This window comes from Scophthalmus maximus, chromosome 8 (genome assembly GCF_022379125.1).
Source record: "Scophthalmus maximus strain ysfricsl-2021 chromosome 8, ASM2237912v1, whole genome shotgun sequence".
Taxonomy (NCBI): Eukaryota; Metazoa; Chordata; class Actinopteri; order Pleuronectiformes; family Scophthalmidae; genus Scophthalmus; species Scophthalmus maximus.
Genome location: NC_061522.1, coordinates 2,082,435 through 2,100,000, shown reverse-complemented (window position 1 = coordinate 2,100,000; position 17,566 = coordinate 2,082,435). Strand labels below are relative to the sequence as shown.

At 51.2% G+C, this 17,566-nt stretch overlaps 1 protein-coding gene across 26 annotated transcripts in view; it reads right to left on the bottom strand.

Annotated features, from left to right (window-relative positions):
- The window catches only part of cacna1ab (calcium channel, voltage-dependent, P/Q type, alpha 1A subunit, b), a 106,226-nt gene extending 95,233 nt beyond the window's left edge, over positions 1-10,993 (bottom strand). For 24 of the 26 annotated variants that reach the window (XM_035637359.2, XM_035637365.2, XM_035637376.2 and 21 more), the window contains exon 1: positions 9,954-10,992. In XM_035637359.2, the coding sequence (XP_035493252.2) occupies positions 9,954-10,261 (308 nt within the window). In that variant the 5' untranslated portion in view covers positions 10,262-10,992. Of the gene's footprint in view, positions 1-9,953 lie in introns of all 26 variants that reach the window. The other 2 variants (XM_035637384.2, XM_035637385.2) reach the window with 1 other exon arrangement.
- Between the last annotated feature and the right edge of the window lie 6,573 nt (positions 10,994-17,566).

Below are 17,566 nucleotides of genomic sequence, written 5' to 3'. Positions count from 1 at the left end.
GTCAGACGGTCTGACATCTCCTTCCCTCTGGAGGGCGAGGACGACCTCGGAGGTCGAGAGGGGGGCGTGGCCGACAACACGGAACAAACTCCCCCCGATTCGATCCACCTCGGATGGAGGGGACTCCGGAACAGACACTAGAATAATATGAGAATAAAAGTGTATTTGGATGATTATATGAATAGTTTGCACTTCGATCTCAAACTCCCAGGTTTTCCAACCTTGTTTTTTCTTTTGTAGTTTTGTAGTTCTCCCTCACTTCACTCGAGCCTCAGGGACAGTGGCTGTCGCACCGTGCACGAGTTGCTCAGCCCCGTTGGACCAAATGTGAATATAATAATATAAAATAAAGTTTTGGATTTGATCGTTCGACAACGTACGCCACGATTGTCCCTTAAAAAAAGATTTTCACCGAAAAAAAACAAACGTCGCCTCTTTTTTAAAGGTTTCACAGCCAGAGAGACGCAACAACAACACCACCCAGTACTTAACTAAGAGCCAGTATCAGCCCCGCGATATTGATCAGACACACTCACTCACTCACTCACTCACTCACTCACTCACTCACTCACTCACTCACTCACTCACTCACTCACTCACTCACACACTCACACACTCACACACTCACTCACTCACTCACTCACTCACTCACTCACTCACTCACTCACTCACTCACTCACTCACTCACTCACTCACTCACTCACTCACTCACTCACTCACACACTCACACACACACACACACACACACACACACACACACACACACACACACACACACACACACACACACACACACACACACACACACACATCAAATCCAGCCTGAAAGCACTAACCAGCCTTTACCTAATTAAAGTGTCACTTATCTCTCCGCTGTCACAGCACGACTCCACTCTCCTCCATGTAGTTATCAACTCGGCCTCCTCAGCATCTTTGCCTCAGGTGCCCCCGGTGATTGACAGGCACCCCGGGGGGGGGGGGGGGGGGGGCAACCTCGCTGACTGACAGGACCAAACCCACTCCACCCCCATCTCGGCCGACTGACACATTAACGTGGCGGGCCGGTCGGCAGGTCTGCTGCAGATGGACACTCGCGCTGAAGGTGCAAGCAATCACCTGCTTGCACCTTCTTCTTCTTCTTCTTCTTCATCTTCTTCTTCTTTGCAGGATTAAGCAACTGCACCATCAGCAAACACCGGAAGATAGATGAGACAGACAGACAGACAGACAGACAGACACACACACACACACACACACACACACACTCCTATTGCGCAACATAGCCACAGCAAGGCATGATGGGTAATGGAATAGAACGGACTGTAGCAGCTGGGGAACGTAAACGGCGAAACAAAACCAACTTTCAAAATTAGCTTTTGATACACACACACACACACACACACACACACACACACACACACACACACACACACACACACACACACACACACACACACACACACACACACACACACACACACACACACACACACACACACACACACACACACACACACACACACACACACACACACACACAGATGTCTACACTTGTTTCTGGGGAAACCAGCTCAGATCAAACACACACTGAGTCTGTCACTACTCCTTCATTCCTCCCCCTTTTCTTCCCTCCCTCCTCCACGACCCTCCAACCGTCTCTCTCTCTCTCTCCTCCGTCTCTCGTTACTCCGACCATCTCTCCACACTGCAGTCGACAGCAGCCAGAGGGAGGAAGAGAGGGGAGTGAGTAGAGAGAGAGGAAGAGAGGAAGAGAGGAGAGAGAGAGGAAGAGAGGAAGAGAGGAAGGGAGGGGGGAGGAAGAGGAGGGAAGTGAGGAGAGAGAGAGGAAGAGAGGGGGGAGGAAGAGGAAGAGGAGGGAAGTGAGGAGAGAGAGAGGAAGAGAGGGGGGAGGAAGAGGAAGAGGAGGGAAGTGAGGAGAGAGAGAGGAAGAGAGGAAGGGAGGGGGGAGGAAGAGGAAGAGGAGGGAAGTGAGGAGAGAGAGAGGAAGAGAGGAAGGGAAGGGGGAGGAGGAGGAAGAGGAGGAAGGAAGTGAGGAGAGAGAGAGGAAGAGAGGAAGAGAGGAAGGGAGGGGGAGGAAGAGGAAGGGGAGGGAGGTGAGGAGAGAGAGAGGAAGAGAGGAAGAGAGGAAGGGAGGGGGAGGAAGAGGAAGGGGAGGGAGGTGAGGAGAGAGAGAGGAAGAGAGGAAGGGAGGGGGAGGAAGAGGAGGGAAGTGAGGAGAGAGAGAGGAAGAGAGGGGGGAGGAAGAGGAAGAGGAGGGAAGTGAGGAGAGAGAGAGGAAGAGAGGGGGGAGGAAGAGGAAGAGGAGGGAAGTGAGGAGAGAGAGAGGAAGAGAGAGAGGAAGAGAGGAAGGGAGGGGGGAGGGAGGGGAGGGAGGGGAGGGAGGTGAGGAGAGAGAGAGGAAGAGAGGAAGAGAGGAAGGGAGGGGGAGGAAGAGGAAGGGGAGGGAGGTGAGGAGAGAGAGAGGAAGAGAGGAAGGGAGGGGGAGGAAGAGGAGGGAAGTGAGGAGAGAGAGAGGAAGAGAGGAAGGGAGGGGGAGGAAGAGGAGGGAAGTGAGGAGAGAGAGAGGAAGAGAGAGAGGAAGAGAGGAAGGGAGGGGGGAGGGAGGGGAGGGAGGGGAGGGAGGTGAGGAGAGAGAGAGGAAGAGAGGAAGAGAGGAAGGGAGGGGGAGGAAGAGGAAGGGGAGGGAGGTGAGGAGAGAGAGAGGAAGAGAGGAAGGGAGGGGGAGGAAGAGGAGGGAAGTGAGGAGAGAGAGAGGAAGAGAGGGGGGAGGAAGAGGAAGAGGAGGGAAGTGAGGAGAGAGAAAGGAAGAGAGGAAGGGAGGGGGGAGGAAGAGGAAGAGGAGGGAAGTGAGGAGAGAGAGAGGAAGAGAGGAAGGGAGGGGGGAGGAGGAGGAAGAGGAGGAAGGAGGAGGGAAGTGAGGAGAGAGAGAGGAAGAGGAAGGGAGGGGGGAGGAAGAGGAAGAGGAGGGAAGTGAGGAGAGAGAGAGGAAGAGAGGAAGGGAGGGGGGAGGAGGAGGAAGAGGAGGAAGGAGGAGGGAAGTGAGGAGAGAGAGAGGAAGAGGAAGGGAGGGGGGAGGAGGAGGAAGAGGAGGGAAGTGAGGAGAGAGAGAGGAAGAGAGGAAGGGAGGGGGGAGGAGGAGGAAGAGGAAGAGGAGGAAGGAGGAGGGAAGTGAGGAGAGAGAGAGGAAGAGGAAGAGGAAGGGAGGGGGGAGGAGGAGGAAGAGGAGGAAGGAGGAGGGAAGTGAGGAGAGAGAGAGGAAGAGGAAGGGAGGGGGGAGGAGGAGGAAGAGGAGGAAGGAGGAGGGAAGTGAGGAGAGAGAGAGGAAGAGGAAGGGAGGGGGGAGGAGGAGGAAGAGGAGGAAGGAGGAGGGAAGTGAGGAGAGAGAGAGGAAGAGGAAGGGAGGGGGGAGGAGGAGGAAGAGGAGGAAGGAGGAGGGAAGTGAGGAGAGAGAGAGGAAGAGGAAGGGAGGGGGGAGGAGGAGGAAGAGGAGGGAAGTGAGGAGAGAGAGAGGAAGAGAGGAAGGGAGGGGGGAGGAGGAGGAAGAGGAAGAAGAGGAAGGAGGAGGGAAGTGAGGAGAGAGAGAGGAAGAGGAAGAGGAAGGGAGGGGGGAGGAGGAGGAAGAGGAGGAAGGAGGAGGGAAGTGAGGAGAGAGAGAGGAAGAGGAAGGGAGGGGGGAGGAGGAGGAAGAGGAGGAAGGAGGAGGGAAGTGAGGAGAGAGAGAGGAAGAGGAAGGGAGGGGGGAGGAGGAGGAAGAGGAGGAAGGAGGAGGGAAGTGAGGAGAGAGAGAGGAAGAGGAAGGGAGGGGGGAGGAAGAGGAAGAGGAGGAAGGAGGAGGGAAGTGAGGAGAGAGAGAGGAAGAGGAAGGGAGGGGGGAGGAAGAGGAGATGAAGCGAGAGGAAGACGAGAAGCTGAGAGCGTCGACAGTCCTCTTTTCTTTTTCTATTCCTTTCTTCCCCTCGTTCTCCACTTCTTCTTCTTCTGTCTCCTGTCCTCACTCAACCCTCGCACGCCCCCCTCGCATCACAAACGTCCTCCCTCCTCCTCTTCCTCGTCCACGTGGAACCTCTATGCATAAAGAGTTCCGCAGCCGCACAAATTACAATGATTAGGATCATTAAGGTGATCGCCCCCCCCCCCCCCTCATTACGTTTGGCAAAACAACTATTAAGAGAGAATCCTCGGCCCCTCCCCCAGGATCATATCTTATAGGTAGTTTCTCAAAACTTGATATTCATGTGTAGCTTCGGTCACTTTCAGCGTGAGCGGGTGCAAACGAGAGACTTCACAATGAGTCCTGCTGGCCCCACTTAGAAAACGCCCGAGCACAGTTGTGAGCAGTTCGCAGGAAGTGAGTGGAGTATTTTCACGAGAGGACTGAGATGAACCATCCAGGCTGCTGAAGTGGGGGCGTCGGCTTGTAGCGCGTTAACCCCCCTCCCCCCGCTGGTATTTAGATATCAGCCCTGCCTCCAAGGTTGACTTCTCCTGTGTGTGTGTGTGTGTGTGTGTGTGTGTGTGTGTGTGTGTGAGGAAATGTAAATGTGCTTGTGGCTGAATGAATGCAGTATGATGCATGTTTGTATGTATGTTTTATGGACACCTGCAGGTGTTTGTGTGCATGAATGACTGAATGTTTGTATGTGGTGTGCATGGACACGTGTGTGTGTGTGTGTGTGTGTGTGTGTGTGTGTGTGTGTGAATCTCTCTCTCTCTCTCTCTTTCTCTGTCAATAGAATAAAAAGGAAGAAAAAAAAAAGCCACCACTGGGCTTTTCAGCGAAAGCATCTCAACACAACACACACACACACATGGACGCACACACACACATGGACGCACACACACGCACACACACATGGACGCACACACACACACACACACACATGGACGCACACACACACATGGACGCACACACACACATGGACGCACACACACGCACACACACATGGACGCACACACACACACACACACACATGGACGCACACACACACGGACGCGCTGGCTAAAGGCCAATCAATAATTCACATAGTGCAGATTGAATGTAGATCAGTGACTCAACATGAGGGGAAAACACTCTGCACCTCCATCGCTCTCTAATCCTCCTCCTTTCTCCACATTCCTCCCTCCATCTCTCTCTCTCTTCCTCTCCACCCTCCCCCACAACCTCGTCTCTCCCTCTCTCTCTCTCTCTCTCTCTCTCCACCTCCATCCAGCCACTTCTCTCTGCGTCTCCTGCTCAGCCCGGTCGTGATAACTCACAGTGAGTTGATCCCTCACGTCTGCTGACGCTTCACTTCCTCAGTGGGCGGAGCCACTAACCAGCTGAAGCGAGTCGATTCTATAATCCCTGGCAGTTTCACTTTGGATTTTTGATTCCCCCCCCCCCCCGCCCTGGTTCATTTGTGAAGTAAAGACTCGCTTTCTCTCATCATTCACGTATTATCCGGTCCTGGAAAACCAGACTAGAGCTGCAACAGTAAATCGATTAGTAATCGACTTCTTAATGAATCGCCAACTATTTTTGATTATCGATTAATCGGTTTAAGTAGTTTTTATCAGGGAAAAAATCTAAATCCTCTGATTTCAGCTTCTCAAATGTGAATATGTATAACATAACATTTTATGAACCAAACAACTAAATCAATTAATCGAGAAAATAATGGACAGATTAAATCGATGACCTACACCTGCAACGGACCATTCAGCAAGCTCAGGTTTATTTTCCTTCCCCCGAAAATCTGTTTCTGCGTCTCCAAAATCGCGTACTGCCCCTTTAAGGCGAAGGCGGCAGCGGCGGCGAGGAGCAGGCTGTCGGCTCTGGCCGCTGTGAACGCCGATCAATCAATAAAAATCACGATTCGCTCCATTGCTTCCATTGCTTTGTGTTTACTGGCAAGAATGCGCGGTTACGCAAACGCTCACGCAGCTCTGACGTCCGCGTCGTTATTAAATTAAACTTTACTGGATTTGTTGATAAAAAGATATAACTGATGTCAGTGCAGCAACTTCGTGACCAGTCGATCGATTCGCAAAGCGCGAGGACGGAAGATGGACGTCATGTAAACGTTCACACATATGACATCAGTGACGCGCACACCTCTCGCCCCTCCCTCTTCTTCATCATCATCATCATCATCATCTCTCGCCTTTCTCTTTGAACAACAACAAGTCGGGAGTTAATGGTCTTTCTATGGACTTGTGCAAATGATCTGCCTCGTCTTGACCTCTTCGAACACGTGTAACATGCGACAGACCACACACACACACACACACACACACACACACACACACACACACACACACACACACACACACACACACACACACACACACACACACACACACACACACACACACACACACACACACACACACACACACACACACACACACACACACACACAGACAGCAGGGGCATCACATTTCACCACGGTGAGATCCAGACAAACACACACACTGAGGGAATTGACTGCGAGGATCACATGTCTGGAGTAGAGCTCGGTCAAAAGTACCATTACTTTTGTGTGTGTGTGTGTGTGTGTGTGTGTGTGTGTGTCTGTCAGGAGGCTGCGTCGAGAGGTGTGTACAGTATACAGTCATACTGTAAGTGAGTGTGATTCCTCTTCATAGTGTGTTATTTACTGTAACCCAGTTCATGTACTGTATGAAGTACATGCAAGTATTGGAGCCTGGCTACAAGTACAAGTAGTTAAAGCTACAGTGTGTACTATTTAGAAGCACTTATTCACACAAATTGAACATATCGTCCACAACTATGTGTTCATGTATGAGTTAGATATAGTTCCATGAGGTGGACCCGACCGCCGTGTGAGTCTCCATGTTTCTACGTCCTGTTGAATACGCTTGTTGAACTAAACGGTTCCAGAATACGTCAACGCAAACTTTTCAGAATTTTCTGTGCTACCGGAAATGGAATGAGCGGTGCGCCGCCATAAAGTGTCCCCTGTCGGGTGCTCGGCTGGTTGCGGTTTGCAACTTTGTCACCAGACGACGCCGGAAAACTACAAAAATTACACACGGGGGCTTTAAGTAGAGAAATACTACAATTTCCACGTGGGCTGATTCAATGGGACCCATGAGGGGATACGTGTGGGCCAAGTGGGCATGGGCTGGGTCACATGGGTAAAACCCAGTTAGTTCCCACTTGAAGGCCACTCGGCCAAACACACGTGGGCCCACCGTGGACAAGCCCCGCTTGGGTACGTCACGACATTTTGTTTTGTTTTAAATTTTAAAAAAAGCAATTTGGAAAATAGATGATGTTTTGTCGTTTGAAGCGCGTCGTGATTACGGTCGACCCCCCCGACGCGGACAAGATGTCGAGGCATCGAAATTACTTTTTCAAATCAGCGTTGACGACCAGATTTAGTTTTTTATAAACCTTTTATGTGTTGATAGTTACACTCAGACACGCACCGATGTCCCGACATGTCCCGACTGCTTCTGGGGGCTTTATGTACATGTGAGAAAACGACGATGTCTGCCCATGTTGCTCTCGACATCTCGAGCTTTTTGAATGAAAATGACAGTAAAGAAAGGCGAACTCCACAGTTCCATGTCTGACAAGAGCAACAGTGTGATGTCGGGTCACCGACGTCCGTCATTGTCTGTACATCAGCTGAAGAATCACAGCGTCGGTGTTATCAGACGTGTCTTGATGTCACAAGAGAGAGAGAGAGAGAGAGAGAGAGAAGCACACTGGAGCGTAAACGTCCCACATGGTGGTTTTTTTCTGCCAACCACTGGGCTAAGTGTGTGTGTGTGTGTGTGTGTGTGTGTCAGAGCCCCCTGAGGTATGGGATCCTGTTGAACAGGTGTTACAGTATCACCTCCCCCCATCCACACACACACACACACACACACACACACACACACACACAGGAATTAAACAATCACACACACTGAGCTATGAGAGCCTTCGTCAGCCGTGACTGATCTGAACGGATCCACTTGCCCCAAAACCAGATGGATGAAGCCAAACCACCAGCTGATCCGCGAGTGTGTGTGAGTGTGTGTGTGTGTGTGTGTGTGTGTGTGTGTGTGAGCAGCTACTGCAGTTTTTTCCCACCACACAAACTCTCTCACACTCGTAGACATTTTTCCTTCCACCGTTACAAGATCACAGTGTTGGAATGAAATGTTTTTCCAGAATCCAGCAGCGATCTCCTTGACTCCAGTTCTTCCCTCACTCAGTCTCTGGTTCAGAAGAGAATCTGACACTCGCCTCTGGACAAGTCGAAGCATCGGTCCATCGTGACAACCGGTAGAAAACACACCGGGGAGCAACGGAATGAGATTTGAAACCACGCCCACGAACGTTTTTTGGAACGGGGTTGGAAATCTACCCCTACGGAAAGGGGACGCGCCTTGGAACGCGACACGTCATCACGTAGGCAGACGCGTTTGTGTTCTCACCGGAGATTCAATCAATCGATATCATTGTAAAGACGCTGTTGCAGTTGCCATGGTGACAGGTGAATCACACTCAAAAAATACCCCCGGCGGTGTCATAACAACGAAACAGCACATCACGTTAGTCGATGACATTACATACGTGCTACTAACATAACACGTAACGCTGCTTTGCGACTAGCGGTTTTTTATCTGGGACTACCGATTTTTTTTGGTGACTAGCAATTTTTTAAGGTGACTAGCAATTTTTTTTGGTGACTAGCAATTTTTTAAGGTGACTAGCAATTTTTTTTGGTGACTAGCAATTTTTTTAAGGTGACTAGCAATTTTTTTTTGGTGACTAGCAATTTTTTTTAAGGTGACTAGCAATTTTTTTCTGTGGCTATTATGAAGAAAAGCGCCATAATACATTGAACCGACAAACAAAGGTTGTCACACAAAGTTGGGAGTTTCTTCGGTCGCCTTGGACATTTTTTCCGGCCGACTTGACCTTGATTGGCAAAGCTTATCTCACATTCCTCCGTTTGGAGGAACATCTAGCCCCTCGGCCTCGACGCCACAGGGAATTGAGACCCCCCCCACCCCTACACGTTACCACCGAGGGGTAGGGGCAAGGGGTGAAATGGCAAAAAAACCCAACAACAACCCGTTGTAACAGGGTTGGACCGAACGCCGGTCCGAACAATCAGCGCCTGTTTCCACCGCCGTCCTGTGGAGCAGCCGCCGGACGGCCATATATGGTCAGTAGTAATTAGAGAGACGGAGCAGGAGAGAGTCATTTCCTCTCCCTGCTGGTTGGACGGTGCTTAAAGCTTTTCATAATGCCGACATCAGCACTCAGCTCCGACTACGACTACAACACACACACACACACACACACACACACACACACACACACACACACACACACACACACACACACACACACACACACACACACACACACACACACACACACACACACACACACACACACACACACACACACACACACACACACACACACACACACACACACACACACACACACACAGAGAGAGAGAGTCGTGTCTTCATGACTTCAGATTGGATTCGATTTTCATTAACGTCCCGGAGACGCACTATAACCCCTTAAAAAACACACACACACACTCACACACAAGCTCAGGTCACTAACGGGTTCGAGCTAATACAGTATATGCACTTCATCTTCATCACCAGCAGCAGCAGCAGCAGCGTGATTTGTGATTGTCGGCGTCATGACAACCACCACCACCACCATCATCATCATCATCATCATCATCATCATCATCATCAGCATCATCATCATCAACAGCCAGTGACCACAGCATGTCAAACACACAACAACATCTGCAAAGAGGAGAAAGAACAAACATCACACACACACACACGGAAAATCACCACAACGTCCATACTGCAAGTGCTCAACCTACTAGGCCACACACACACACACACACACCCCGACCCCCGGTACCTCGGGGCCGCAGCTCGTGAAAGGATATGGCCACTCGGTGATCTTTTTGGCGTACTTCCTCACGAAGTTGTCTTCGCTGAAGAGGAAGAGGGAGCGGTTGACCGTTAGGCAGCTCTGCCGGACGGGTATGGGGTTGTACAGGGCCATGGTCCGGGCTCGCTGGGCCATCGACTGCTTGTACATCCGCTGCGCCCCGGGGGGCCCCCCTTGCCTGGAGCCGCCGCGGCCGCCGGGCCCCCCTTGTCCGCCGGCACCCCCGCCACCACCGCCACCACCACCTCCTCCTCCTCCTCCTCCTCCATACCTGTTGGGTAGCTCGTCTCCAAAACGCGCCATTCTGCAGACACCAAACGCCAGAGGTTAGGAAGGAGCCGGGGGGGAACCTCAGAGTGACCCCTCCACATGCCACCGCCCCATCAGGCCTCGGCTCCGGACGCACATGCAGAATGAGAGAATCTTTGGCTTAAATCTCTCTTGTAGTCTCTTTCTCCTCCTCCTCCTCCTCCCTGTATCTATCTGTGTCTCCTGCACAGATGTTCAGCGCCGAGAAGATACCTCCATTTGAGAGTGGAGAGGGAGGGAGGGAGGGAGGGATGGAGCAGAGGGGAGGGAGGGGGGAGGGAAGGCGCACGGTGTATCTGATCGTGTGTTTGGAATATGAATGGGGGGGGGACGTGTTTTATTCAACCTCTCAGACAGAAGAAGAAGAAGAAGAAAACGCACGGTCGGTTTCTAAGCGAGCGTCAGGGCCTCGGGAGGAGCTCCCTGTTTGGTTCCCTCTCCTCTCTTCGGTCGGGAGGAACCTCTACCACAGCGGTGATGAGCTGCTCCTTCTTCTTCTTCTCGCATTTTCAACAGGCAAACACATCGATCGCCTCGAATGCGCGCGAGCAGCGGGACGCACGCGCACGCGCAGACACACACACGCCGCGATCATCTCCGCTGAAGGACCCGAGCTGGAGACTGCGTCTTTTTTTTCCTCTCTTCTCTCTCTCTCTCTCTCTCTCTCTCTCTCTCTCTCTCAACAGCCCTAGTGCATCTTGACAGGATCTGCAGTTGTCTTGTCCCCCCCTCCTCCTCCTCCTCCTCCTCCTCCTCCTCCCCCCAGGTCCCCTGGTTTTTGTTTTCCTCCCCCTGCGAGATACAAAATACAAAGTGGAATCTTTTAATAATTCATTTTCCCCCCTTTCTGTGTGCCATATATCCGCAATCTTCTGGCGCGCGGCTGGTCGACCCCCCCGCGCTGCTGCCGCCTCTCACCGCCGCCACGCCGCTCGGGTTACACGCAAACGCCAACCGAGGGGGGCTTCCCCAAAATCCAAACCCGGTGACATTTGTTGATATTTAGTGATGGACGGTGCGGCATCCCCTCCTCCTCCTCCTCCTCCTCCTCCTCCTCCTCCTGCCTCCTCCTCCTCCTCCTCTTCCTCCTCCTCCCCCTCCTCCTCCTCCTCCTCACCAAGGCGTCGGTCAGTGATTTTGGGCGTGATTGCGCGCACTTTGGAGTCGAAAATACACCGGTCCTCAATCTACCAATTTATGTCTTCCCCCCCCCCACACACACACACACACTTTCCCTTCGAGGAGGAACAAAAAAAACCGATGGAATGAAAATGGGGAAGAAGAAGAAGAGAAAAATATAATGTCCACAAACAGTCATCTATAATCCAAGGTTGCGAGAAGAAGATGATGAAGAAGCAGCATCCCGGACGAGTAGGATCCGGAGGAGTAGAAACAGACCACTGGGGGAGGCGGTGTCATCACCATCATCAATTCTTGGTCGGAAAACACGACGGCTGCGGCGCGGGTGCGCTGTGGCCGCGGCTCGCGTCCTCTCCGCCGGGCAGAAACCGTGCACCATGGCCGCCCCGCAGCATCGTCCCCGAGGCTCCCCGGGCCAGAGAGAGACGGTCAAACCCCGCAGAGCCCCTCAGCAAGTCCGGCGTCTCTCTTCTCTCTTCTCCCCCTTCTCTCTCTCTCTCTCTCTCTCTCTCTGTTTTTTCTTTCCTCGGGACGTGAGCCAAGCGCGCGGTCGGTGCCGGAAGGCTGTATATATATTCCCGTTAAAGACCACCCTCAGAAACCCGTCGAGCCTCGCGCGCGCTTCCTCCGGCTCTCTTGCGTTCCGTCAGCCGTCGGGCTCGAGCCGCGCGCTGAGCCGTCTGGTCGGTGTGACGGGAACCGAGCGCCGCGCGCAGATGCCGTGTGGCCAAACCTTGCAGCGCGCACGACGCACGGCGCACGGCGCAAGCCCCCCCCCCCTCCACCTCCACCTCCACCTCCACCTCCACCTCCACCCAACCGTCCCCGTAGCGCACGACGCACGGAGACGCACGGGCGTCAGTTGGGTGTGTATGGCTCCAGGTACGGCAGCCTCACTTTGGATCCTAATCCAACATCATAACCGTCATGAAGAGTGAAGGCAAATCAGGGTGAAGGGCCACATTTGGTTTCCTATGTTATGATTGTTTCCCTTTTATTAATCATAAGGCTCGTCTATATTGGTCCTATTACGCGCCCTGCGGCTTCCTCTCTCTGGGTCTCCAAGTGTTGAAAGTACAATTTACCCCAGTTCACCGTTTACTCCTCAAACAAAACGGGGGGGGGGGGGGGGGGGGGGGCATATTAAAGAAATGGTAAATGAAAGTGAATAACATTCAGGAAGTGAACAAGAAAGTTTTTTTTCATGAACATTTCCATTCATAAACACAATAAAAGAAAAAAGGATAAAATAACTAAATATGCCTTCTTTTTCCTCTTTTTCCTCCTTTTCCCCCTTTTGTCTATTTCTATTCTATTTCTATTTGTCTAATTTCTATTTTTTCTCTCTCTCTTGTTTTGAATATATCTGCTTTGTTAAATAAAACAATAAATAAATGAACATTTCCATTCTCCCTATACACTCCCCTCACCTGACAGTGAATATATAGTAGAGCCGGAATAGTAGATTCCTGATACCGATACATCGTCCGATATATATATATATATATATATACTATAAACAATAAAACTATAAATTGGAAAAATATTTTTTACAAATTCCATCAAATAAACAGAATTTGAATTGGGAAAATAAACATTTATTTTGACCTAAAATTACATAAATTGACATTTAAAGCCTCATACCTCATATATAGCTCGAAACGCATCGGCCGACACCGACGCGTCTGTGAAAGGATATTATCGGCCGATATCAACCGATAATATCGGTCGCGCTCTAATGTAAAGGCACATTACGTAATCCTGTGACAAGCTGTGACTCTAAAAGGCCTCGTCTCAAATGGGATTCCTTACAGGACAGCGCGTTTTTTAGACTCAACGTGTGATTGATTTATGTTTGGGGGGATTTTTTGGAGCCAACTTTGCGACTTTGAAAAGTTCCTCACGAGCCAAATGTTTCTAAAACACCAATACGGAAAGTTGGACCAATAAATGTCATCATGCGCTGCCGGGCGGAGAGCGACTCTGTATGAAAGAGTTTTGTGAGAGTTACTTCTTCTTCTTCTTCTTCTTCTTTTTGAGGACACGCTGTTATTTTTTGAGGACAGTTTTGAAAAGGGGGTTTAATTCGTCCCCTCTTCCTCCGAAAAGCCGTCTGTCCGTCTGGCTCCGGCATCTGAGTCGTCTTTGATGCCGCTCGGCAAGCTGTCCGCCTGCGCTCGACCAACCGAGCTGTCACCTCTCCAGCACTGGGAGGGGGGGGGGGGGGGACAAGGTGGAGATGGGAACACAGTGCCCAGAGAATCCCTTTCAAACCGGCTCTTTTAGATACGTTCCATATATAACTATAAAATAAGATAAAGGACGTTTAAAAACAGCTTTCTGTCGCTGTCCTTGGTGCTGAAAACGAGCCCCTGACACTTTTCCAAGGCCGTCTGGCTCCGTCCAAGGTGATGAGACGAGACCGCCTGCAACGCCTTTGGAAAGAGATGGTGTGGGGGGGGGGGGGGGGGGGGGGGGGGGGGGGGTTGCCGTGTACCTCCGGCCATCTGTTAAACAAACCGAGGCGCGTTTTGCACGTTCTGCCGTTTGTCTCTCCTCACTTCTTTTTGGCAGCTTGACCCAGCCGCCCTTTCGGATTTTGAATCATATGCGAACCCAGATGTATGGAATATGATTCATTTGACCATAACTCATGTATAATTACCTTCATTATGTGTTCGAACGGAGGCGGCAACGAGCTATTCTGTCTGTTCCGAAACGCCTTTCCCACTTTGAAATCTTTTTTTCGGAGCGACCTGCGGAAGAACGGGACGTTTTGTTTGTTTGTACTCAGTGTTTCCTACGTAATTAGCGTCATAAGATGAATAAAAAACGGGCTGAGTATTGGTGGAGGTGAAGTCTGGGTCCCGGAAGAGAAAAGAGAGTTCACCTAACTGTAACTGTTGCGACCTGAATACAGTAGGTATCCTGAGTCCATCAGCATCGTCGCTGCGGGGGCTCCACAGGACGTCCGTGCACACGTGAAACAAGCACACGCGTGTTGTTTTAAAGACGCGTGTGCTCGCGTGTGCTGGAGTAACGCAGATCGCCCTGTATGTGTGAGTAGACCCAAAGTGCATCTGTAACCAGCTCATCTTCTCTGCTTGTAGATCATGTGATAGACTATAAGACCGCGTGACGATTACTTCCCCTTCTACTTTGACTCTTCACGACACTTCTGTCATGAGCATTTCAACAAAAAACACAACCCCCCCCCCCCCCCCCCCCCCCCCCCCCCCCCCCCCCCCCCCCCCCCCCCCGCGCCCGTGCGTTCCTCTGCACTGCCGCAGTTTAATTTGGTTTAATTTTTCAGAGATACGGGAGAAGAACTCGACCCACTTACAGCATTTTGTAAGTACAGGAGGGAAAGTGTCATTTTGGCGCCGGCTGTAGTGGATGAACACATATACAGTGTTATCTCTCTCGTAGTGCGGTGTTTGACAAACCCTTTTGTCTGGGCTGAGCTTTTCCTACAGCAGCTGAGCAGCGTTTGTCGTCTTGTGTTGCTGTTTCCTAAGAAAGACGCACAAAATGGATCTTGGCCGTCAACGAAAAAAGGAGAAATTCAAGTCCTTGGATTTTAGTAACTTGGGCTCCACCGTCCCCCTGAGGTCACACGGCCCGACGCCTTCTACGACGTCATGACGTGCGTGTGTGTGTGTGTGTGTGTGTGTGTGTGTGTGTGCGTGTGTGTGTGTGTGCGTGTGTGTGTGTGCGTCACTGGACCGGCTCGTCATCACATTCCCGTAGCCCAGTGGCCACTAACAGACGTGGTAAAAGCCCCGTTCCCGCTGCCGACAGAGAGGCGGTGAAAGTGAGTATCGGGAAGAGGTGGGGGGAGGACAAGCCTGCCTGTGATGTGTGCGATCAGGGGAAACCACGCGGTGGTCGGGACCCCCCCCCCCCCCCATCCATCACTCATAGTTAATGAGGACAGGACGGAGCCGAAGGTGACGGCTGGAGACGTTTTGCGTCATTTTTTAATGTTTTTTCCTTCACGCTGACATCTCGCTGCTGCAGCTACATGCCCATGCAGCAGCAGCAGCAGCAGCAGCAGCAGCAGCAGCAGCAGCAGCAGCAGCAGCAGCAGCAGCAGCGTGCCCATGCAGCCCTCACAGACTCGCTCCCCGCGAGTGCGTGCGTGCGTCGTGCTGAGGCCCTGATGCGCAGCATTGTCATTCGGGGAGCGTTCACACAGGCAACCCCCCGCAGGAAGCCCTGGCACCTCCCACTTGAAATGGCGACCCCCCCCCCCCACCCCCCACCCCTTACTCTCTTCCTCCCCCCTCCCCTCCCTTTCTGTTCTCTGATCTCACTCAGCAGGCTACAGCGACAGGGCTGCATGAGGGAGAGAGATGGAGAGAGAAATTGATGCCAATTCAAAATTTGGAAACGGTGGAACCGTGGAAACCGGTGACCGTCTCATCCCGACACACGTACATGCTGATGCTGCCACGAGTGTCATTACTGCTGCAGCCCCCCCCCCCACAGTACGTCTGTGTGCACGTCAGCCGAACAAACACACTCCAAAACTCAATCTGTGGCCGCCGGAGAAACACCTAACGAGTGCAGTTCTCAACGAGTCACGAGGCCTCGGGTTTTTTTCTCGACGCGTGTTCTTTTCCGGGACCTCCGTAGTCTGACGGGAAGGTGGAGCGTTTTCACGTAACATCTGCTCACGTGACGCCCCATTTATTAGAAATTAATGTGTGAATGTCGCTGCGCTCGGTGCTCGCGGGCCATTATGTGAAGTGTGTGTGTGTGTGTGTGTGTGTGTGTGTGTGTGTGTGTGTGTGTGTGTGTGTCGGGGAGAATGAATGAATGGCGGTGGAGGGGTTATGCAGACAGGCAGAGAGATATAGCGAGCTGATGTAGCGTCCAGGCTAATTAGAGGATTGCTCTCTTTTCTTTTCTTTTTCGCCTCGCTCTCATGCCAACTCAACCTGTATTAATTGATTGGCTGGTTAATGGGAGTGGAGAGGAGGAAGGCAGGGGAGGAGGGGGAGGAGGAGGACGACGAAGAGGAGTGTGCTGGTCTCAGCTAATGGGCCCGGCTCTGGCGTGCGTGGCGTAAGCACTCGAGTCAAAGAATCAGCACAATCGGAGGGAAGGAAAAGAACCGCCGAGTGAGATCACAGGCGGAGTTTTTCATGTTTCGTAACGAGCTGCATCCCGACGCCGCAGAAGGGTCAAAATAACCAAGTGACCAAATATCACTGGAGCCTCTTCCGTCTTCTTCTCACACGATAACCAGGATGTGAGTGACGGCGAGCTTTTCAAACGACACACCGGCGGTTGCGCGTCAATAACTCGGCAATTCTGATATTTGCTGCGGTCAAAATAGAGTCTAAATACTGTATCACTGTGGACATCGCGTGACGAAGGAGTCAGCGGTTGTAGGGAAGTGACTGGACTCAATGTGTTTGCTACTTCAGGGGATTTTCGGTGGGATTTGAAAAAACCTGGTGGGTGTTTATGTTCCGCATGGTTTACTGGCTGATGGACTAGTTATAGATTTTAGGATTAAACTATAGATAAATACACAGTTTCAGTATTTCCACCAATGCAACTTTTTTTCCCGGGAGTGTGGACGAGGCTTTGAACCAACTTTCTGATCTTCAGGTGTTGAAATGCCGACTGCATCGGTTTGGCTTTAACATTTGACAGATGTGAGGAATTAACTAAAAAGCTTTTTAAATTACGCCACTGACTTTGGTACAGAACACGGGGGGTTCGATTCCCGGTCTGGACTTGGCTTCAAATCCAGTGTAGGCCCTAAAGCTACCTTCCTATACCTCTCACATGTAAGGGATTATTTAAAGTAAGTCGCTTCGGACCAAAGCGTCAGCAAAATAAATGTAATATCATGAGCCCTAATATGAGAGTTGGTAAAAGAAAGTGTGTATTTTAAGTAGAGCTGCAGCAGTTGATCGATTAGTAAAGTAAATAAAAGTAAAAATTCTCTGATTTCAGCTTCTTAAATGTGAATATTTTCTGGTTTCTTTGCTCCTCTGTGACACTGAACTGAATCTCTTTGGTGTGTGGACAAAACAAAACATCATCTTGGGGTTTTGGGAAACACGATGGTCATTTTATGGACCAAACAACGAATCGATTACTCGTGAAAGTAATCCCCAGATTAATCGATTATGAAAAATA